General features: G+C 38.9%; 1 protein-coding gene across 1 annotated transcript; it reads left to right on the top strand.

Annotated features, from left to right (window-relative positions):
- Nucleotides 1-1,440: 1,440 nt before the first annotated feature.
- PSMD12 (proteasome 26S subunit, non-ATPase 12) lies at nucleotides 1,441-21,927 on the top strand. Its single transcript, XM_070479759.1, has 11 exons — nucleotides 1,441-1,633; nucleotides 9,697-9,756; nucleotides 9,844-9,972; nucleotides 11,300-11,407; nucleotides 13,080-13,184; nucleotides 16,186-16,335; nucleotides 16,419-16,553; nucleotides 17,570-17,682; nucleotides 18,326-18,500; nucleotides 20,277-20,354; nucleotides 21,277-21,927. Exons 1-11 carry the CDS (start codon nucleotides 1,526-1,528, stop codon nucleotides 21,484-21,486), a joined length of 1,371 nt encoding a protein of 456 aa, XP_070335860.1. The 5' UTR covers nucleotides 1,441-1,525; the 3' UTR covers nucleotides 21,487-21,927.
- The last annotated feature ends 1,198 nt before the right edge of the window (nucleotides 21,928-23,125 follow it).

The following is a 23,125-nucleotide window of genomic DNA, read 5'->3' as shown; positions in this document are numbered from 1 at the left end:
GGGGTTGCCACAATCACTGGGGAGGAGGAGGAGGATATCAACATGTAATTATGATGTTCAACAACCTCAATGCAACAAACCTACACAATAGAATATCATCCCACATTTCATCAGACGTTTTGACATCCTGCCAGACAGTTCCTTATGTATCTGAGGCATAAGCTCAACTCCACTATACATATGTCAAGCTATTTTTCATTTTGAAGTTTTAACACCCACTAAAAAATTTCAAAGATTTCTGTGTGAAAAACAATGTAAGATAATACTTTGATATACACAGAACTTTACCAAGACGTTGTACACTAGGTTGGAAAGGTCATGCTTGAGGAGCCAACAGAACACACCTGTGGCAGCTGTAACATTTGCATTTAGTAATCGTGTTGTATATGTGTACAAGCAAATGACTACTTCTTTGTGTTTCTACTGTAGACATGTTTTCGCCTTTATATTTTGAAATATATCATTATCTTGCTGTTTTGCAATGTTTCTCCTTTACAGCTAGGATGTTTTCTTGATTTTTTTAAATAGTTATGTGTGTAGATGGGTTATATTATCCATGATTTTCATTATAGAACAGTAGGGAAAAAAGGTCTATTCAGCACATATAAAGAGAGGTTGGTGCTGATGAAACTAAGAATCACTAACATAACTGCTGACCACTCAAAGATTTCCCATTTGCTTTCCAAGCTACTTTTGACACTTGGACCATACTACACACAACCTCATTCTCACTTTCAAGGATCTGAAGCCTTTTTTTTTTTTTTTTAAAGGGATCCAGATGGTGCAGATAATAAAGAAAACTAGTATGCTCCTTAAGAATTGGAAATCGACTCGTGTATATAAACGAGATCTCATTTGATGCTCAGAAGTAGGAAAGGGAGAGCAAATAAAACGTCTTTCTAAAGATTCTTCTTACCAACGTAATATTTACCGATTATACTACCGAGTCACTCCCATACCTTCTCTTATGAGCTTTAAGAGATCCCACAGATCGATTAAGTCACCACGATTTTCAACCAGATGAAACCTGAGAATTTTTTTCTTCAGGATTTATTTCAGCTTGCTCCTGTAAGACAGGAGAAAACCGAGATCCAAGAAAACGTTAAGTGACTTGCCCATGGCTCTGAGAAACCATAATATTTCAAGAGAAGTGCAAGAATATGTATCATAGTCTATTCGGTTATACTAGCTTTTCTCACCACGAACTGTAGATGAAAAGTCTGCCACCAAAGGCAAAATCAGACGTGGGGGCGGGTGGTGTGGGGTGTGCGTGTGTGTGCGTGTGTGTGCGCGCGTGCCGGCACGCTCGAGCCCCGCCCCCGCTCCGCCCCCCGCTCCGCCCCCCGCTCCGCCCCCCGGGGCTGTCCCCGGCGGTGCCTGACTGGCGGCCAGTGCAGGGGGCTTCGCGGGGTCCTTCGCGCGGGCTGCCGACGCATTGCCTGAGCGGGTGAGCCGGCGGCTTCCGGTGTGGGTGACGAGTGGTGGCCGAAGCAGGGGGACATCAAGGGACGCTCTCGCGGGGACCATGGCGGACGGCGGCTCGGAGCGGGCTGATGGGCGCATCGTCAAGATGGAGGTGGACTACAGCGCCACGGTGGATCAGCGACTGCCCGAGTGCGAGAAGCTGGCCAAGGTGAGGGGAGGCCGGCTGGTTGTTGGCGGGCGCCAGGGGCTGAGTCACGGCGCCAAGCTTGCTTAGGCCTCAGGGGGCCTCCGGGCTGGAGCACGCATCCCGCTGTTGTCTGTCCGGCACGAGTTAGGCCTGCATAAGCAGGACATCCCAGGTCTGCCCGACCAGGGAGACCCCGCAGCCGGACTACCGTAGTACTTCCAGCTTCCCAGACCCTCCCCAGGACAGATGGTCACTTCATTCCCGTAGAAATTGGGGCTCCAGTAGTATTTTTTTTTTTTTTGCCTGAAAAGGCAAGTTTTCTTTAGTAGTTCCTCGGGGTTTAAGGCGGCTTCAGCATTCACGGTAGATCAGAGAGTTTAGTTCTGTTGCTCTTGCCGAATCAGTTTCTCTTGTTAAGTTGCGGATGGATCGTGGCGATGTGCTTGGCCTTTGGCCAGGAGAAGGGACGGGAAAGTGATAGTACGAAGGGGATTAATACAGGACCCCTGTCTTAAGGAGTTCGTGTATACAACGAATTAGACGAGTCGCGCATGCTAGTGAGTGCCAAAAGAGTATGAAAGTGTTACTGAAAAACAGAAGGAAATTTCTCGCTGTTACTGGTGATTTAAAGAAGGCTTTTTCAGAGAAGCTGACGTTTGTATTAGATCTTGAAGAATGAGTAATATTGGAATGGGGAGGAGTCATCCGAGGAGCGGGTACTTCGCGAGTGAAGACAGACAGGCACAAAAGTACAGAATAACATGATTGGCGGAGGTAGTTTAGCCCAACTGCTTATCTCCCATGAAATAGAAATTTTACTTCATCCAAGCATTTATCATGTCCCCACTGCTGTGTCAGGCAACTTCGTGTATGTGTGTAAAGAAACCAAGACTCAAGAGTTGTCGTCGATGGTTACAGTTAGTAATAGGTAGAACCAGGGATTTAAACCTAGGTTTGCCTGACTAGGGTTTGGATGGTTGTTACATCAGTTCCATATAGGAGGTTGTTAAGGATTATGCTAAGGCCTCCTTCTTTGATCAATCTAGCCACAAGCATTTATCGCAGTTCATCTGGGATGCATTCACTAATAGAGTTGTTTTTGTCTATTATGGAGCTTTCTAAGTACATTAAAACAGAATAAATTCAAGGGCAGGAGGAGTGTCAAATAATACTTCACCGTTAATTTTTAGAAAGAACCCTTTTAATGCTTCTCTTATTACCAAAAAAAAGAATGTAGTGGGGCTTTAGAAAAGTCAGGGATAGGAAAAGGTGATGAAGTTGATAGACCTGTATTTCTTTGGTTCAGTACCCTAAGTGGAAGGGAACCATAAATTCATCTCTGAGCTTTCTAGCTGCTAGTGTAAAGAAACATCACCAGTTACATAGAAGTTGGAAAACTCCAACTCCAGACACCTCCAGAGCCGGGCAGATAATCGCTGACATTTATTGAGTGCTTTCTGCAGTGCCAGCCACTCTTCTAAGTGTTTGTTTACACGTGTTAACTCATTGATCCTCACCATAGCCCTGTGAGGTCCACATTATTATCATTAGTATTTTACAGACAGGAAAACAGTCTAGGGGAAGTTAAGTCACACGCTCCAAAGTCATACCAGTAGTAAAATGATGGATCCAGGATACAGACCCAGGCACACTGACTCTGGAGTTTCTGCTCCCACTGAGCTTTCCTGCCCAGTGAGCAAAGTGTAGTGAAAAGCTGAACTTCTGAGCACCTGCTCCGGGAAAGGGGACAGGAGCTCTGCACCTCAGGTTCAGCTTTGCCAATGGAGAATGAAGGCCAGGCCTTGTCAGCTCTTATTTGTGGGAGTGACCAGGAATATGGGGTTTTGTATGAATTGCCTCTATATTTAGAAACTGGACACTAAACTGTTTTGAAGCACGTAGGCAATACCATGTAGATCAAACAAAACATATGTTCAGTCCAGAGTCAGCCCCGGAACCACCTTTTTGGAATTAATAGATTGGTAACGTCCATAAAGAAGAAGCTAATTGTTCTAAAGGAGTACAGCTATTCCTAGAACTGAGACGAGAGTGAAAGGAAACCTTCCCCTTACCAGTCTCTTCTGATAGCCTACTGTGTGCAAGACCCAGTCAGTGCTAGACATTGTGGACAGTATAAAGATGAGTGGATAAAACTCTTGCTCTCAAATCACTTATAGGCCAGTAAGAGAAAAAAAATAATGTTGCTGCTACAGTTGTTCTAGTGGTCAGTGTATGGCATTTATTTACAACATTGTGGTTATGTTCAAGATAGTTGAATAGATTTGCAAATTCAAATGCCAACTGGTTTTTTTAAGGTATCAAGTAGATGATGGAAATGTTTGAATCAGGGAATATTGGGACATGTTAAAAATTAGAGCCATTTTGGTTTTTCTTTTAAGCCACTGTGCCTGTTGAACACAACAAGGTGTAGGTATGAATTTTCTTTGTGGGGAGGTGGGGCAGGGGAAGAGGGCTGGGGCATAGGGGGTAGAAGGTTTTTTTTTAATACACCACAGTTTTCAACTTTTGGATTAGATAGTTGTCTTAGTTTTTTTTAGAGTATGTTTCTCTGTTTTGCTTTTTAGTCATCATTTTATATTATTTTCTAAGCATTCTGCTAATCATGAAATAATACTTCAATCATTGCATTTCTACATTGGAATGCATGGACTATTTTAGCATACATTCTTTAATATAATTTCACTTATTTATATATATTTTTTGGCTGTGCTGGGTCTTCGTCGCTCTGTGGGTTTTTCTCTCAGTTACATAGAGCAGCGGCTACTCTCTAGCTGCAGTGTGCCGACTTCTCGTTGCGGTGGCTCTCTTGTTGCCCCGCATGGGCTCTGGAGCCCATGGGCTTCAGTACCGGGCTCTGGGGCCCGTGGGCTTCGGTGCCGGGCTCTGGGGCCCAGGCTCAGTAGTATCGGCTCATCGGCTTAGCTGCTCTGCGCATGTGGGATCTTCCCAGATCAGGGATCGAAGCCGTGTCTGCTGCATTGGCAGGTGGATTCTTGACACAGAGCCACCAGGGAAGCCCTAGCATACATTCTTATGTTTTTCGTTTTGAACCCATCAGTAAAGCGGAAGGGGGACTTCCCTGCTGGTCCAGTGGTTAACATTTCACCTTCCAATGCAGAGGGTGCAGGTTTGATCCCTGGTCGGGGAGCTAAGATCCCATATGCCCTATGGCCAAGAAACCAGGACATAAACAACATAAGCAGTATTGTAACAAATTCAATAAAGACTTAAAAAGAAAAAAAAAACTGAAGGAAGTTTTGTTATCTTCACTTCTGAGAAAATTAAGGTTCAGGTAGATTCAGCAGTTATCCAAGGTCTAGAGAGGTCTCCTGGCAACAGTTAACAAGTGTTCTTTTTGCTGTGTCCCATGGCTTCTTTAAGAGACTATCAGTTCTGTGTTTAAGACATTTTATAAATATGAAAGACAATTTAAGATAAAAAATTACGTGTGTAAAGAATAAGAATATATCAGGTGAGAAAACCACATACAGCAAAAGCCTTCAAAAGTCCAACTGGAGTCTAAACCCAGGTGGTAAAATTGCCAGATCTAGGCCTTTTATATCTCTTAGAGTTATGACCTAGTACAGTTCTGTTTCTGTGTCCTAACACTCACCTGGCAAGTAACAACAGTAACTAATAATGTTAGCTGTCATGGTGATGGTAACATACATACATTCGAACATATATATGGTATGTAGGTTCTAGGCATACCTTCATAGGTATTGCTTTAATCCTTACACTGACCCTCTGCAGTCGGAACTGTTATTACACTCGTATCACTGAAGAGAAAATTGAGGGTCAGAGAGGTAAGTGTCTTGCCTGAAGTAAGACAGTGGTAGATCTGGAATTTCGACTCGAGCAGACAGGCTGCAGAGCCTGCCCGGGTTTTTTGTTTGTTTTTGTTTTGGCCACTCAGGATCTTAGTTCCCCTGGATTGAACCCCCGCCTCCTGCAGTGGAAGCGTGGAATCTTAACCACTGGACTGCCAGGGAAGTCCCTGCAGAGCCTGTTTTAAAAATTACATTCTACTGCTTCTGTCATTGGTGTTTGAGGACCCTGTATTAGATTGGTGAGATAATAAAAGTGATACTAGTTTGTGATAATCATTGTTGTTTCACTCTTGCATTCAGGACTTAAAAATTAGTCTGGGAGGGCCTTTTCTGAACTATAGAGATACAGTGTTTAACAGTTCTGACATGCAGTAAGTGTCCCGCCCCCCCCCCCCCCCCCGTCCCCCCGTCCCCCCCCCCCCCCCCCCCCGCTTTTGGATTACCGTGTATTTGACACATGGTTATTTAGGGATTACTTGTATTCTTAAATCAAATATATCCTTTGTTTCTCCCTCCTCTTAATGTCTTTTCATTTCTTTTGGTCACCTGCAACTTCTCATGGGTAATACTAAAAATAAAGAGGAGGTGAAATGTGAAACAGTTTTTTGATTGTCAGTGACTTGGACAAAAGACCCCTTCAAGAAATAGGTCATTTAAAAGTATTGGATTGGCATTACACTTCAGTTATTTGTGGTTAACATTTTATTAGCCTTTTCTTATTTAGGTTGTTTAAGGAGTCATTAAAAGATCGGGTCATTTAGGAGTTAAAGGACACAAACATACAGAACATACAGATCCCCAACATGTATTGATGTTGAACAAACTCCTTAGTCATTTACCTCACTGACAAGGATTATTTTAATAAGGAAAAGGAGTCATAAGAGTCACATGTTCTAACAAGTTGGTTTTGGTAGCTCTAAACCATCTTGTTCTTCGGAGTTGAAAGGCAGCATCTAGGAGGTAGGATTGCAAGGATGACGTGTGACTAGACAGGAAAAGAAGGAGGAAGATGTTTAACCGTAGGATTGAACATGGAAGACTGGGTGAGAAGTGGGATGGTTTGAGAATTGGGAGTTGCATTTAATGAAATTGATGATAGTGTCCCTCAGCACTGAATTGTCAGCTATATAATTTGTCATATTCTACTTACTGTAACAGTAAGAATCAGGAATTGTAAGCCAAGATCAAATGAATAGTTCACGTCAACATCTGTTCATTCGACACATGGCTATGTGCAAGTTGGTGCAAGAGACACCATCAAACAAGGGCATATGTGTCCAACTCTTTAAGACCCCTGGGACTGTAGCCCGCCAGGCTCCTCCGTCCATGGGATTTTCCAGACTGGAGTGGGTTGCCATTTACTTCTCCAGGGGATTTTCCCGACCCAGGGATTGAATGTGAGTTTCCCATGTTTCCCGCATTGGCAGGCAAATTCTTTACCACTCAGCCACCTGGGAAGCCCCAATCAGACAGGTGTTAGCCATTTTGTTGTGTCTGACTCTTTGCAGCCCCATGGAGTGTAGCCCACCAGGCTCCTCTGTCCATGGAATTCTCCAGGCAAGAATGCTGGAGTGGGTTGCGATTTCCTTCCCCAGGGGATCTTCCCAACCCAGGAATCGAACCCAGGTCTCCTTCTTTGCAGACAGGTTCTTTATTGTCTGAGCCGCCAGGGAAGCCCCAGTCAAACACGGTCTAGCCCTGAAGGAACTTAAGAACACTTTGGAGACGTGCTTATTAATAACTGTGGTGCAGGGTGTAAAGGGATGCACCAGCATTCCTACAGAAGCACCACTGCAAGTTTGGGCAGGTGCAGAGCACTGAGGCACAGCGGTGAACGGTATAGACAGAGCCCCCTGCTCTTACTGAGGACCTTCTAGTGAAATTAGGAAGATGGTGAACATTAAGATGGAAAAGACTTTGGGGTTATCACCTGAAAAAAATGCACAACCTTTAAGTTGAGAATTGTCTTAATTGGGGGCATTACTGAGGACTATCGCCCAGGAAAGCAGCCACTCAGATATCTCTGAGAGCCTGTTCCAAAAAGATAAGGGAGGAGCCAGAATGTATAGGAGTTTTGGCTGGGGGAAAAAAGAAAATCAAACATGTAGTCGAACATCAAATGATTATTGCTAATCACAAAAATAGACAGCTCAAGTTAATGATTTTAGAGTTTTTCTCTGTAGGGGAAGATGCAGGAATCTGAGCTTATTGAAATCATTCTTTTGATATGTTATCTTAACTATCTAGGGCCAGTATCCTTTATTTCAGGTAGGTGCTGGTCTTTGTCCACAGAGTCAGTGTAGACCGGAAAGTCAGTGGGCTGGCGTGTTAAAGGGGGTGCCGAGTGACTGACTAGAGAGCACGATCCAAGAGTGCCCTTCTGAGAAGGGGGCAGTGACATTTCATGTTTCATTGATACCGTAGACCCCAGCCCTGGAGTGGTATGTGATTCCTTCCTATATATGGTATAGTTCTTTAAAACCGTATTTCTGAATTAAAATACCACATATAGTCAACTGTATTCTGTGGATCACAGTCATGTGACTAATAGTAATCACAAAAGCGACAAGAGGGTAACATTAGTAAACAGTATTTTGCATTTTAGCTATTCTTGCACTGTTTTGTTGCCGAATAGTAACCATTTCCCTGTGGAAACTACAGTTGACCCTTGAACAACACAGGTTTAGATTCTTTGATTTTTATGATTTATTAGCCTTTAGCTTTGGAGAATTTATAGCCCTGTTCTTTGTTCTTCTGCTCTGATGGACAGAAGCATTTAGCCAGCATTTATTGTGTACAGTAAATGTACATGAGCCTATACAGCTTTCAGAACTGGTGTTCCCCTTTTCAGATTGAATTAATAAATTCATACAGTGGCTATACAGTACATTTTGTGTGCTGCATGGAAAATTCATATGGAAAATATGGAAACAATATTTTGAAAAGTTTAAACATTATTTGTGCCCTTAATTCAGAAGTTTAGTTTCTTTCATCAGTAAAAGCTTCCCTGGTGATTTAGAGGTAAATCTGCCAACGCAGGAGATGTGGTTTCCATCCCTGATCCAGAAAGATCCCACATTCCGCAGAGCAACTAAGCCAGTGGACCACACCCCTTGAGCCTGTGCTTTAGAGCCTGGGAACCACGTGCCACAGCTCCTGAAGTTAGAGCACTGTAGATAGAGCCCGTGCACCAAGACCGGAGAAGCCAGGGCGCTGAGAAGCCTGCCGCCACGAGGGGAGAGCCTGCGCCGCCGCCAAGGCCCGGCCCAGCCCGCGAAAGGGCAGCGGGCCAGGACTCACGTGTTGTCTATGAGCGTCACAGCCCGTGAAAGGGCAGCGGGCCAGGACTCACATGTCATCTATGAGTGTCCTTAACATAAAAATAAATTCCCTTCACGGTTAGAAAAGCAGTTACAAATGAAGCCCTCCTCATTACTTCTAGTTTATTCAGTGTCATTAATACTATTACCTTAAATAAATCCAGTCTTTGTGCTGTGGGTTGGTTTTGTTTTTATCAAAATGTGTGTTTCCTAATATGATGGCTTATTTTAGTCCTGGTGTATTTTTATCTAGGTTTATGTTACTTGAATTTTGTTATTCTCATTTCTTCATGTCTGCCCCAGGGAGAGTGTTTTGTTTTTACGTGTGAGGTGGAGGTTGCTGTTGGCTCAAGACTGGGTATAGCACGCACGGGGAATCTCCGGTGGGCTTCATTACTTTACTTCTAAAGTCACTGAAAACTTAAACCAGCGTTTCCTATCTTTTTACCACCAAATATCCTTTTTACTTCTCAGAACTCCATGTTTTAAAATATTTTTGATGAATTTAAGGCACAGGTGGCTGTCAGTTAAGAGTCTCTGTTCAGAACCAGATAAACAGGTGTTACCACTCTGACGTGATGAATTAGAATCCAAAACAAAGACTTGATGTTTTCTTGGGTGTTAAATCATTGGTTTAACTAGATTTCATTTCTCCTAGGCATTTAGAAATGTTAAAAATAGCTTGTGGGCCCCATGTTGGGAACCACTGACTTCTGGAATCCTCTAGAGAAGCAGGCAGTATCATGAAAGGGAGAAAAGGACACACAGTTGTGCAGGTGGTCTCTTTGCTCTAAGATAGACTTTACTGTTTAAATTTTGTCTTTACTGTTTCAGAAACGCCTCATGTTAGACTAAATTATTTGGCTTTGTGTTGGTGGTGGTGTTTTTATTGTCCATTTACCTTTTGTTTTAGGAAGGAAGACTTCAAGAAGTCATTGAAACCCTTCTCTCTTTGGAAAAACAGACCCGAACTGTGAGTAGATTGTAATGAAAACCTCAGTTGCCATTAATTTCATTTGACACTGTTCCATTAACTTTCAGTGTATTTTCATTCTCACAGGCTTCTGATATGGTGTCCACATCCCGTATCTTGGTTGCAATAGTGAAGATGTGCTATGAGGCTAAAGAATGGGATTTACTTAATGAAAATATTATGCTTTTGTCAAAAAGACGGAGTCAGTTAAAACAAGTGAGTTCATGATTGATCGGAAACAAGTACATTCAAATTTGAATAAGGACTTTTAGAAAAAGAAAACCTTTCTACAATCTGTTTTAAATCTAACAATGTTAAGTCAATATTGCAACATTTAGAGTTTTAAAAAATTCTGTCCATGTTCTCATGACAACTGCTTTTATTTTTTTTTCTTCTAGTCCTTATGTAGTTGCATATTTTTACAAAATTGCTTTGAGAGTGTTGATGCAGCTTTCTTCTAGTTCCTTGTAGCTCCTTCATAGTTGTTATTTTAAATGGCTGTGTTATAATCCATCAAGTTGATTAATTATAATTTACTTAATCATGTCTTTTATTTAGACAGTTAATGTGTATGTTACTTTTGAGGCAAGATACTTTGTTTCCTTTTCTGCTATCTTTAAATATGCTGAATATAACTTAACATTTTCCTGATGACAAGAGTCCTGATTATTATTATCAATGATTATGCTGTGCCATTTAGAATCTAGATTAGGGGTTGGCAAACTATGGACCAAGGACCAAATTCTCCATGCCACCTTTGTAAATAAGTTTCGGGGGCCAGAGCCACACCCATCTGTCATGTATCTGTGGAGTTTACCAAGACAGAGCAGAATTGTTGCTACAGAGACCCTTTGGCCCACAGAGTCTAAGTACTTACTGTGTAAATATTCATAAAAATATACAGAAGAGGTTAGCTGACCCCTGACCTAGATCATGGACAGTCAGAGCTGCAAAAAATATAGTCCAGCCTGCTTTACTACCTGTCTGGGAACTGTGGGCAAGAGATGCTATGCTTCTCAATGTCACATTTTATTGGGGTGAGCATGGCTGGCTCTAGCTCCTTCTCTCCACCCAGGTGATGGGACTGTTGTTTTATCTTCTGCTTCTGCCACTGACTTTTTCATGGCTTCGTTCCTATCACAGCTACTGTTAAATTGTGCTTTTCTCTTTCCCACACCTTCAGTCTGTTGCCACTTCTTCCATACTTTTCTTCTTGGCTGCAAGAAAACTAACTAGCTAGCCTTCTGGTAGACATTACCAGACAATCCTCTCTCACTTGTCCTTTTGTGTGATCAGCTCACCAGTTGTAAAGGGGGGTAAAGTCTTTGCAACTGACGTTTTCCTGTCCTTTATTGATTTGTTACTGAGTATTCAGTACTTCTTAGCTAAGGGAGGTTTTTCTGTTTTTTGTTTTTGTACATAGGCATTTCAGTATATAGTTTCTTGGGAGATCAAATTTGACTACAGCACTTCCATAAATAAAATATTTCCTTTTCCTGTGTGAGGAATGAATTTAACTTGTGAATGAATTTTTTTATCTTAGGCTGTTGCAAAAATGGTTCAACAGTGCTGTGCTTACGTGGAGGAAATCACAGACCTTCCCGTCAAACTTCGACTAATTGATACTCTACGAATGGTCACAGAGGGGAAGGTGAGTTTTCTGTTAATGTAGCTCATAGTGAGGCAAGTGCTGTCCTACCTGTAATCAGAGGTGCTTGTGTATTTAAACATTTTATTTAAGTACATATGTATGTATTTTTGAGATGAAATACACCAAATGTCATTACTATAATTTAACCCATATCTTTGTACATCCAGTGTCTTCCCATATGCCAGTGAATATAAATAGTGACAGTCTTAGTATATCCAGATTTTTCTAGAAATTAGTCATCTTACCCCAATTTTTCATTTGCTAATATTAAACATAAGGTTATTTCTTCATGTCACCTAGATCTGCTTGAGAAATCTTTGTTTGGTGTAGCTGAGGTTTCATAGAGTGTTGCAGTGTGAGATTAGTTTTCAAAATTTCACTCTTTTCAAAACGTATTTGTATTTTTTTGATGCCTTCCCCCCACCTCCCCAGCCTAGTCTGTGTTTCTCTAAAAAGGGCAAGTATGAAATGGTGGCTCTGGTAGATACATTTCTTTCTAGGTAGATTTTTGTGGTTTGAAGACAAAAACTTAGTTTTATATCTAACTTATTGCCTCTCTGACAGTTGAGTTCATTAAATATTTATTGGTCACCTGACTGTATTGTGCGAGGTCCAAAATGGGCGGGACACTATTTTTAATGTCAAAAGAAGTCAGTCATAGAAACAGTTACTGTGCTGGTCATGACAGTAGCAGGGTGTTCCTGCAACACAGAGGTGAGGATTGACTGGCTGAGGACCTCAGGAAAGCCTCAAAGAGTTGATGGTGGCTCACCTGGCTTTTTAAGAATGAATACTAATTCTGGGACTTCCGCGGCATCCAGTCGTTAAGACTCCATACCTCCACTGCAGGGGGCACAGGTTCAATCCCTTGTCGGGGAACTAAGACCATGCCACACACTGTGAATGGCACCCCAAAAAGAATGAATCTGCTGGGCCAGGATGTAGGGAGGAGGGCATTTTAGATACAGGGGAAGTTACATGCAGAGACAGCAAGGGAGAAATTCTTAACACATCTAGGAAACTCTAAGCATTTTGTTACCATTTGAGATAAGGTTTTGGGAGTGAGTGGGGAAAGGGGTTGTTGCAGAGAAAAGGCTAAGCAAGTCAACAAGCACAAGCATGAAAATTAGTGCCCTAGACTCTGTTAGGCTATAGTTATATTTTTAATGCTTCACTTGTTGGAAATTATAAACCAAACATTTCATATAGCTATGAAAAATGCTAGTAACTTTTAATAGTGTACAAGGTCAGATATTTTTAGAGAAAGTAGCCTTGCATTTAAACAGAAATCAGAATGAGAGTATTGGTTGAATTACAGTTACTGGACTGCCTGTGCTCTTTGCAGAGTGTTATTTTTCAAATAATCAATTCTTTTAAAGGTACTTTCTGTGGCTGTGCTATTCTGTGGCACTGTCTTTGCTGTTTGGCCCTGTTATTTGTTAAGCACAGTGATTTCCTACTTAGGTTCTCAAATCAAAGGTGCAAAATATGGATAATGTTTTATAGAGATGTCGTCTTTAAAATTATGTGAGTGTAAAATGTTTGTATGAGGAAGATAAGTGCATGACAGCTACCAGAGAAATACCTTGTTTGATGATAGTTCAGTTCTGCCTTTTCAATTTTAACATGTTTCTGTAGGAATTTGGATAATATGAATTTCTTGTATTTGTAGATTTATGTTGAAATTGAGCGTGCTCGGCTGACAAAAACATTAGCCACAATAAAAGAGCAAAACGGTGATGTCAAAGAGGCAGCCTCCATTTTACAAGAGTTACAGGTAAGGAGCTGCATTTTAGGGTATGTAAAATTTCCATTCAGTCAGCAGTATTTTCTTATAATTGCTTTTTTGGGCACCTTATTGCTTTTTTCTGAATCACCAAGATTAAGAGTGAGTAACTGTTTAAAAAGTTTTGAAGAAAAGTAAGATCGACAAATTAGTCTTAACTTTATGCTGTTATTTGAACATTTTAATTCTCTTTCGAACTTAAATCAGTAATTCATGTACATCTATCTGTGCCTTAGGAATTTACTGTTAATCATTGGCCCCCTCATTTTTAATGAATATCTGATGGGTGGTCAGTTTCTAGGCTACTGAGTCAAAGGAGTTAAGTATCTATAGTCACTGTCCAGAAGTGGTTGAGTTTGGAATTCACTCTAATTCTGTTTGACTTAAAGTTGCCCACCCCCACACACACACCTTTTTCTTTTCAAGTAAAAGACTTTATTTTTTAAAGCAGTTTTAGGTTCACAGCAAAACTGAGTGGGAAACTCAGAGCTTCCTCATGTATCCTCTGCCTCACACCACACACCACCTCTGCTACTGTCAGCATCCCACATCAGAGTGGTACCTTCGTTGCAGTCATTGGCCCTGTGTTGATGCATCATTATCACCCAGAGTGCATCGTTTTACATTAGGGTTTACTCTTGGTGTTGTACACTCTGTAGATTTGACAAACATAATGACATGTCTCCACCATCGTATCAATAGTATACAGAATAGTTTCACTGCTCGGGAAAATCCTCTGGCTCTGCCTGTTTATCCCTTCCTTTCCTAACCCTTGGCAACAACCACTCTTTTTATTCTCTCCATAGTTTTGTCTTCAAACTCTGTTTTCTAAGCGGGAGAATTATATGCCTCATGATTCAGCATCCCTTGTGAAGTATTCGTGCCCAAAAAATTAATATACAAAGGTATAACTACCAGTTTTTAAGGTATACCAGGGACAGACGAGCCAGTTAACCACAGGAACACACTCCACAAACTTCAGACTCTAGGGAACTATAGGATGATTGACTTGATTTCTTCAATGAGTAAATTGCAAGGAAAAAAGAGACATAAGAAACATATCTACAGATTGTAAAGTATGAGCCTTATTTGGAGTCTTAGTTGATTAAAAAATAAATGAGACTATTGTAGAGTGACTAGAAATTTAATGATACAAAGAATTTTTATGTAAGAATTTTTTTAAGATTTATCTTTTATTTATTTTTTCATTTATTTTTTATTAGTTGGAGGCTAATTACTTTACAATATTGTAGTGGTTTTTGCCATACATTGACATGAGTCAGCCATGGATTTACATATATTCCCCATCCCGATCCCCCCTCCCTAAAGTTTAGCTTTTAGAGATACCATATTGAAATATTTATTTGTAATGTCTTGTCTGAGATTTGCTTCAAAGTAATTGACACACAGAGAGAGTGAGTGACGATATATAAATGAAGCATTAATGGTTCACTGTGTGTGTGTGTTTATTTTCCTTAAGAAATTGCAAAGCAGAATTAGTGTATGTAGAGTGCTTAGCACAGTAAATGTTGAATAACTATTTTTAAATTTACAAAGGAGAAGCAATGAAATAAAAAATTTTTAGACCAAATTATAGTAATAACAATAGCCTTTCTTCAGTCTACTTTGTAAAAGTGTCATTCTAGATTTTATAAATCATTTATAGTGTATGTGTGCCAGATATTAGGAACTTTTTCATAGTACTTGATATAATTGATTCTTTTGTATAGTATATATCTACTTCTACATTCATAAGGGGTCACATCAGACTTGTTATCTGAATTTTAAAAAGACTGATGCCTCTTTTTTATATAATAGTTTCAACTATTATATAGTTAGCGTACAACTGACATCTTTTTCATTTTTAGAATTGTCATTTCTTCATTAGCCATTAGAAAAATGCAAATTAAAACCATGATAAGATACCACTACATGCCTATTCAGTTCAGTTCAGTTCAGTTGCAGAGTCGTGTGTGACTCTTTGCAACCCCATGGACCGCAGCACACCAGGCCACCCTGTCCATCACCAACTCCCTAAGTTTACTCAAACTCATGTCCATTGAGTCGGTGATGCCATCCAACCATCCCATCCTTTGTTGTCCCCTTCTCCTCCCACCTTCAATCTTTCCCAGCATCAGGGTCTATTAGAATAGCTAAAATTTTTTAAAAACTGACAGTACCAAGAGCTGGTGGCAATGCAAAGCAGTTGGAACTCTCAAAGATTGCTGATAGGATTGAAAAATGGTGCAGTCTCTCTGGAAAACAGGGTGGAGGTTCCTTATAAAGTTAAACATATGTTTATTGTATAACCTAGCAAACCCATCCTTGGGTACCCAAGAGAAAGAAAAACTTATGTTCACAAAACTCTTTCACTAATGTTCAGAGTAGCTTTTTTTATGATAGGCAAAAGATGGAATCAGCCCAGATGTTTTTCAGCAGGGGAATAGGTAAACTGGGGTTCATCTGTGCAGTGGAATACTACTTAGTCATAGAAAGGAATGAACTCTTTGATTTACACAACAGCTTGAATGAATCTTATTTAAAGCATTATGCTGAGTAAACAAAGATAGTCTCAAAAAGCTGCATATTTGACATTCTTGAAAGGACAACTCTGTAGTGTTGGAGGACAGATCATTGGTTGTCAGGGGTTATGAATAGGGGCAGTGTGTGACTGAAGGGGGCACATCAGAGTTACTCAGGTGACGGAAGTGTTCTAGGTTTTGACTGTAATGGTGACTGCAGAAATCTGTACATGTATTCAAATTTATAGAACTTTACACCAAGAGGAAAACATCCATTTTACCATATAATAATTTTTTTAAAATTGTAATTTCCTGAAGGAAACTAGCTTTTTATATCACCATCAGCATTCTCCCAATATGCATGAAGTTTCTTATTTATCAAGTGTGAATTTTTAATGTCTATCTAACTTTGTTGCAGTTGTAAACTATTACTAAACATTGTAAACTTACTTGGGCATTTACTCTGGTAGGTGGAAACCTATGGGTCAATGGAAAAGAAAGAGCGAGTGGAGTTTATTTTGGAGCAAATGCGGCTCTGCCTAGCGGTGAAGGATTACATTCGTACACAAATCATCAGCAAAAAAATTAACACCAAATTTTTCCAGGAAGAAAATACAGAGGTAAGCCTATCTCTTACTGTAAGTTTACTTTGAAAATGTTTGGGAAAGAAACCCACAAACCCCATTTTGTCAATATTTTACAGAAATTAAAGTTGAAATACTATAACTTAATGATTCAGCTGGATCAACATGAAGGATCTTATTTGTCTATTTGTAAGCACTACAGAGCAATCTATGATACACCCTGTATACAGGCAGAAAGTGAAAAGTGGCAACAGGTAAGAATATATTCTTTTTTTTCTTTAAAGATAGTCTTAAACTTGATGTTGAAACTTATCAGGAAGAATTTGCATTTTTTATTTATTTTGAAATAATTTTAACTTCAGTAATTACATGCAGTTGTTTGGTGCTGCTTTCTGTTCATTGTGTTGATAGTTCACTTTAACATTATTGATTCAGATGAATTGTGGCAATTCTCTATTTATGACCTTTTAAGAAATGTAGGCTTACTGTTTAAGACATGTATAGCAGGTACCTTCTGAGGTCACAGATAAAGATCCAGCATTACTTTAGAAAATTATTTTGCAAAACTTGTGAATAGTGTACATGTGGATTCTACCTTTTTACTGCTAACTTGTTATAATGACTTTTTCTTTTATACATTTGTTTTAAAAAATGTTTGAGGGAGGGATAATTTAGGAGTATGAGATTAACATATACAACCACTATATATAAAATAAACAAGGATATATCATATGGCATAGGGAACTATATTCAATATCTTATAATAACCTACAATGGAAAGGAAACTGAAAAATAATATATAATACATATATGTATATGTAACTGAGTCTGCTTTGTAACTGAAATTGTGCTCAGGCGCTCAGTTATGTCCAACTCTGTGACCCCATGCATTGTATCCCGCTCGGCTCCTCTGCCTGGATTTTCCAGGCAAGAATACTGGAGTGGGTTACCATTTCCTTCTCGAATACCTGAACCGAACACTAACTAGATCACTGTACTTCAATTAAAAAAAGAAAGAAGAAAAGCCAACCCAGGTAGTAATTCACGTTAGTAAAGATTCACTGTATTTGTTTTATAGTAGTTTTATGAAAGGTAAATATTACAAAAAGCCCTATGAAAAGATCAATCTGATAAGATTTTTCCCCTAAGACTTTTGAATACACTGTTAAAGATAAATATATAGTTATTCCATGAATTTTCACTTTCTGCCAGAGTTTTCATTTTGTTTCTAATCTTGCCTATATTCTGCTGCATTGTGCGACTTTTTTAGGCCCTGAAAAGTGTTGTCCTTTACGTTATCTTGGCTCCTTTTGACAATGAACAGTCAGACTTGGTTCACCGAATAAGCGGTGACAAGAAGTTAGAAGAAATCCCTAAATACAAGTAAGTACTTTTATAATTAGTATAGTATGTCTTGGTAGAAGTACCATTTTGAAAGACTGGTTAACCTAAATGTATGCTTCTTAATTGATTGCTGATAGATCATATTAGAGAATAAACAGAAAATAAAGTGGGTTTTTTTGTTGTTGTTAGGACTACATTAGAAATTAACATAATGAGATTATAACATACTCCATTCTAAGCCACTTATCAAGAAGTAGTTTTATTTCAAGCTCACTTGAGCAGATCTTGTTTAATTAACTATTCAGTCAGTTTTATCATTAGTAAATGTTTGGGGCTTTGTGATTTTCAGAAGTACATGCTTCTGAAAATCTGTTATATAAAGCAGACATGGGTTTTATGCTCTTCTTTTAGCTGTTCCATTAGTAAGTTTACAGTCAGTTAGTCCAACGATTGGCAAACATAATACAGGAGAGAACAGAATGATAAGTAGGAGAAGGCACTGTTCAGAATTACTGTGGAAAAAATGGTAGCAAAGTTGGTAAAATAAATAATAGTCACCTCGTGTCTTGTTCTACAAACAAAGCTTTCTAAAAGTCATCTTTGATAGTTTAAAATTTGCTATTATATTAGATGAAATGCAATCTTTACAGTTCTGGAATAGTAAGTTTTGTGTAATTTACAGGGATCTTTTAAAGCTTTTTACCACAATGGAGTTGATGCGCTGGTCCACACTTGTTGAAGACTATGGAATGGAATTAAGAAAAGGTTCTTTGGAGAGTCCTGCAACTGACGTTTTTGGTTATACAGAGGAAGGTGAAAAAAGGTGGAAAGACTTGAAAAACAGAGTTGTTGAACATGTAAGGATCTAGCATGTTGGAAATGACAATTTAGAGGCAAACTTTGGCAAATTTGAGCTTAAAGTTTTATTTCTCAAATGTTTCTTTTAGATGTTATATCTTTAATTCTTCAGGATTCTTTTTTTTCCCCTATGCCTAGTGTAGTAGTGATGTTAAGTTTGTTGTTCAGATGTTTGTTGTCTTATTTCCCAAGCACATCAGAATTTATCTTACCCCCTTGTCATTTTTTTCCCCACCTCTTTTTAGCTTTTCAGAAAAGATCACTATGTGTTACCATGCTGCATTTTGAGAGGACCCCTCATGAATACAAACTTTTATAGTATATAAACCAGAAGGAATTTCTTAAGAATGTGAGGGATGGATGGGGGTGGTTTCTCACTAGTACTGACTTGGTAGTTTTGGAAACAGGTAACATGTTTTAAACCTGACCTCTGATATTCTTGGGTGTCACTACAAATTGAATTACGTAAACCTTCATTCACAGAACAAATGTGAGCCTTCTGTGTGCTACACTGTACAAAGTGCTGGGACACATGGGAGAATAAGACATGGTCCTACCTTTCAAATGTTTAAAAATGCATCACAGTGCAAGAGGCATTTATAAATTATGTATTATGGGTCCAAGTATACATGGATGAGAGGGGAGCATGAGGAGAGAGTTGACTGGTTCCACCAGGTAGAATGGTCAAGCTGGAGTCACAGGAATTGATGTGTGAGGAAAGATTTGTGAGAAGGCTATGTAGGTTCAGTAGGCAGATGGGATAGTCTGCTGGTTCACAGAGGCAGCAGACCAGCCGGGGAACTTGGGGACCTCCAAGGAAAGGGCTCAGTGAGAAAGGACTTTGGAGATATGGAAAAGGTCTTGGTCATAACAAAGTTTGTACACCCAATAGTAAAAGCTAAGAGGATCATGACCAGCATGAATTTTATAGAGAATCCTCTGGGAGTAAGTGTGAAAAGTGAATTTGGAAAGAGAAAAGACTGTAGATAAGAAGACCAGCTAAGTAAGAGGGGCTTTGTGGGCTTGAACTGAGTGGATGGAATGGAATTAACGATTTTAAAGCAGACAGACAATCGAATTTGGTCATAATGAAAGGATGAAGGAAAAGCAGGGCGTCTTGAGTGATTATTCTTCCTGAGAGGTTGGTGTTACCATTGACCCTGATTAGTGATGGGAGGAGGTGCGGATGCTTCAAAGATGAGCTCATTTTTCTCCCCAGAACCCCATTTTTCCTTGTGAGTGCAGCTGCTTTGTTAGTAAGGTTAACGTTAAGAATAACCAAAGGGCACCTCTAATTTTAGCACCACTTCCAGTGAAAATTGGGAAATTTAATTCAGGTTATCTTTATGTAGTATGATGATAGTATTTTGAGATGATCTTTTTAAAATTTTAGCCTTTTTTTTTTTTTTAATTTTAGCCTTTTAAACATTTGTATCATAGTTAAAAAACTTTAGATTCTTACATTTAGCAAAAATATTTTAGTACAGTTACAACTTTTAACAACTAATTTAGCTAAGCCTGTGTTTTAACTATATGTATTTAAAAAGAGTTGTAGAGTGTGCTCAGAATAACTTAAAAATAACCACAGAAGACAAAATATTGAAATATTTAGTTTTGTTGTTGACATTTAGAACCGGTTTCATTCCAGTGGCAGACAACAGCAGAATAAAAGCTCTGAGCCTTGACGTTTTAATTAAAGCTACTTGGATAGGAAAACAAACGAGCTTTTGGCCTTACTGATAGCTGTATCCTCCATACCTTTCTTCTTTCCTCAGAATATTAGAATAATGGCCAAGTATTACACAAGGATAACAATGAAGAGGATGGCGCAGCTTCTGGATCTGTCTGTTGATGTAAGTAGTACATACCATTGTTTGTGTAACCATTCATTTTGAAAATCAATTGACTTGTAAAAATTGAGTGAGCACATCAACCTCATTTTATTACCTTATTTTAAGTTTATGTGATAGAAGCTTCCCCCAAGCTATCTTGAACACCAAAGAGTAGCCTAAATACCAAGTTATAGTTACGTGAATATTATACTAGTTAACATCCTTACTCAAATATGTTAGTTTTACACTGATTAATTTGAAGTTAAAGTAGTATATATTTCTATAATAAATACATCTAGGTTCAAAAAGTGAAATGTAGAAATAAACCATATGAGGGAGACTTGACTGCAGTTCCCCTGGAAAGGTGCTAGGACATGTTAGGGGAATATTGTATTCGGGTCTGGGTTTCATGTTGGTAAAATGTACACCAAAGAGATAGGAGTTAGGCGAAGTGTATAGTCAACAGGAGGCATCTTGACAGTTTAACTGCAAACAAAGAAACTTGGAATAGTTTGGGTTAGAGGGCTTGATCCTTGGTTGGTTCATTAACTCTTCTCGTTTCTGGACAAGGGCACCAGAGGCCTTAGAAGTAAAGTGCCTTGTCCTTGGCTACCTAGTTAGCAAGTGGTAGAGCATATATTCTAACCAGTATTTCTGGAAACAGGCTGTATGATACTGCTTTTGGTGGGAAACATTGTAGAAGGTAGACCAAGTTGACAAAGGCTCTTGAACGGTACCCACAGTATTAAGTTTGTGGGGAGATTCAAACTGAGCCCTAGACTCTCAGTAAGGTAAGTACATTATTGCAGGAAATCAGTTTCTAACTATTAATAATGAATTTTAGCCCTGCATATTCTTGAATGAAGATACTAGAAAATACTTTCCTTAAATTTTATTGTCTAAATTATCATGTCTTAAACCAATTTGTCTTTCTCTCTTACAGGAGTCAGAGGCTTTTCTCTCAAATCTAGTAGTCAACAAGACCATCTTTGCTAAAGTAGACAGGTTGGCAGGAATTATCAACTTCCAGAGACCCAAGGATCCAAATAATTTATTAAATGACTGGTCTCAGAAATTGAACTCATTGATGTCTCTAGTTAACAAGACCACACACCTCATAGCCAAAGAGGAGATGATACATAATCTACAATAAGGGTCTCCATGCCCTTAGTGCTTTTAGAAAAAGAGTTAAAATTGGAAGTCATTAAAAAAGAAAAAGACTTTTATGGTGTATATGTTGGGTTTTTTTTCTTTTCTATTCTCAGCTCTTTTGTCTAAAATTTAAAAGATAGTGAATGTTTGAGGCCCCTTTTGACCTTTCAATACCTTGATTTCATTGTTAACTTTGCATTTGGTGCAGAAATAATACATTTCATCATCTGAGTACTCAAAAAGTTGTCATAACTTAAATACGTTTTTCTGTCATTTGAAACCTTTTTAGCTACTATTTGTTTTCATTCAGCTAGCAACCATAATTATTATAATAAAAGCAGTATATGCACGTTTACTTTCCATGGTTACCCGTGTTTCTAAACATTTTGTGGGATAGTGATTTAAATGTGTTTTTTTAAAATAAAATAAATTTTGTTGTAAAGCTATCGATTATTTAGTAGAATTTAAAAGCAACATAGAACCTGTAAGAACATTTGGGATAAAGTTGTGGTTTGTGAAGAATCTGTATTTTAGTATTGTGGCAGAAAGTCTCTAGATTGTGTACAGAGCTATCTGGTAGGCTATAGACTCTTTTTTTATTTTTTTGAGTCAAGCTGTTTGAATTGCAGTAGTTTTATTTCCCCTTTCCCTGACTTGGCCAGTTGTTGAACTAACTGTATTGACTAAGTTTAATACACAAAGTCATTTTTCTAACTTTGAACTTCCATGTCTAATTACCTCATCAGTGCTCCAATTTCATTCTCTCCCTATAGGAACTTTAGTTCTATTACATGCACACTAGGTAACAAGCTAAAATGCATTAAAAATGACCCAAAAAAAGAGACTTCAGGGCACCCTCTTGGCAAATGATATAGTCTTGACACTTTAAAAAAAAATTATTAAAAGTAGCTTTATTGTCAAACTTCTGAGATCACTTACTATGAGCAAATTTTAGAAGTTTTAAAATTTGATTTCAGAGAAAATGGGGGGAAAAGGTTAGGTTATTTAAAATGTATCTGAAGAAAGTAAAAGGTCTTTTTTTTTTTTCTTAACACAAGTGAAGAGGGGAAGGGAAAGACATTCTGGAAACAACAGTTTTCATAATTCATTTTCCATTTAATGGTCACTAAATTATTCTATTTCATGATCCCAGGACTGGGAACAATTGTAGAATCTTTATTATTTTTGTTGCGTCATTGTGAATAATAACATAGTATTTTATTCTTTAGAAATTTAATGTATTGGCCACATTAATAACATCTGTTATCACAAGTAGCTTAGATGGTAAAGAATCTGCCTGCAATGTGGGAGACCTGGGTTGGGAAGATCCCCTGGAGGAGGGCATGGCAACCCACCCCAGCATTCTTGCCTGGAGAATCCCATGGACAGAGTTGGACGTGACTGAGTGACTAAGCACAGCACACAACACATCTTTAAAAACTAACCAGAAGTACGGCAAGCTCACAAACATTAGCATAGCACCAAGAATATAATTTTTAATTTTCTTTTGAAGGGAAGGGATGGGAAATAAAATCATTTTGTATTGTTAATTTGTAAACTGAATTGGAACTAACTGGAATGTTCTCACTAACTTCATCTTTCTAGGGACTCATTCCCCTCGTATGTGCCAAACCTTGACT

The sequence above is a fragment of the Odocoileus virginianus genome, chromosome 17 (assembly GCF_023699985.2).
Source record: "Odocoileus virginianus isolate 20LAN1187 ecotype Illinois chromosome 17, Ovbor_1.2, whole genome shotgun sequence".
NCBI classification, from domain to species: domain Eukaryota; kingdom Metazoa; phylum Chordata; class Mammalia; order Artiodactyla; family Cervidae; genus Odocoileus; species Odocoileus virginianus.
This window is presented reverse-complemented; position numbering and strand designations above follow the sequence as displayed.

Bases quoted from the DNA above. Each gene is read 5' to 3' on its own strand.
- PSMD12 (XM_070479759.1), top strand. From the start codon at position 1,526: ATGGCGGACGGCGGCTCGGAGCGGGCTGATGGGCGCATCGTCAAGATG. The intron at 13,185-16,185 runs GTAAGGAGCTGC...TTACTCTGGTAG, and splicing joins CCATTTTACAAGAGTTACAG to GTGGAAACCTATGGGTCAAT. The intron at 18,501-20,276 runs GTAAGGATCTAG...TTCTTTCCTCAG, and splicing joins AAAACAGAGTTGTTGAACAT to AATATTAGAATAATGGCCAA.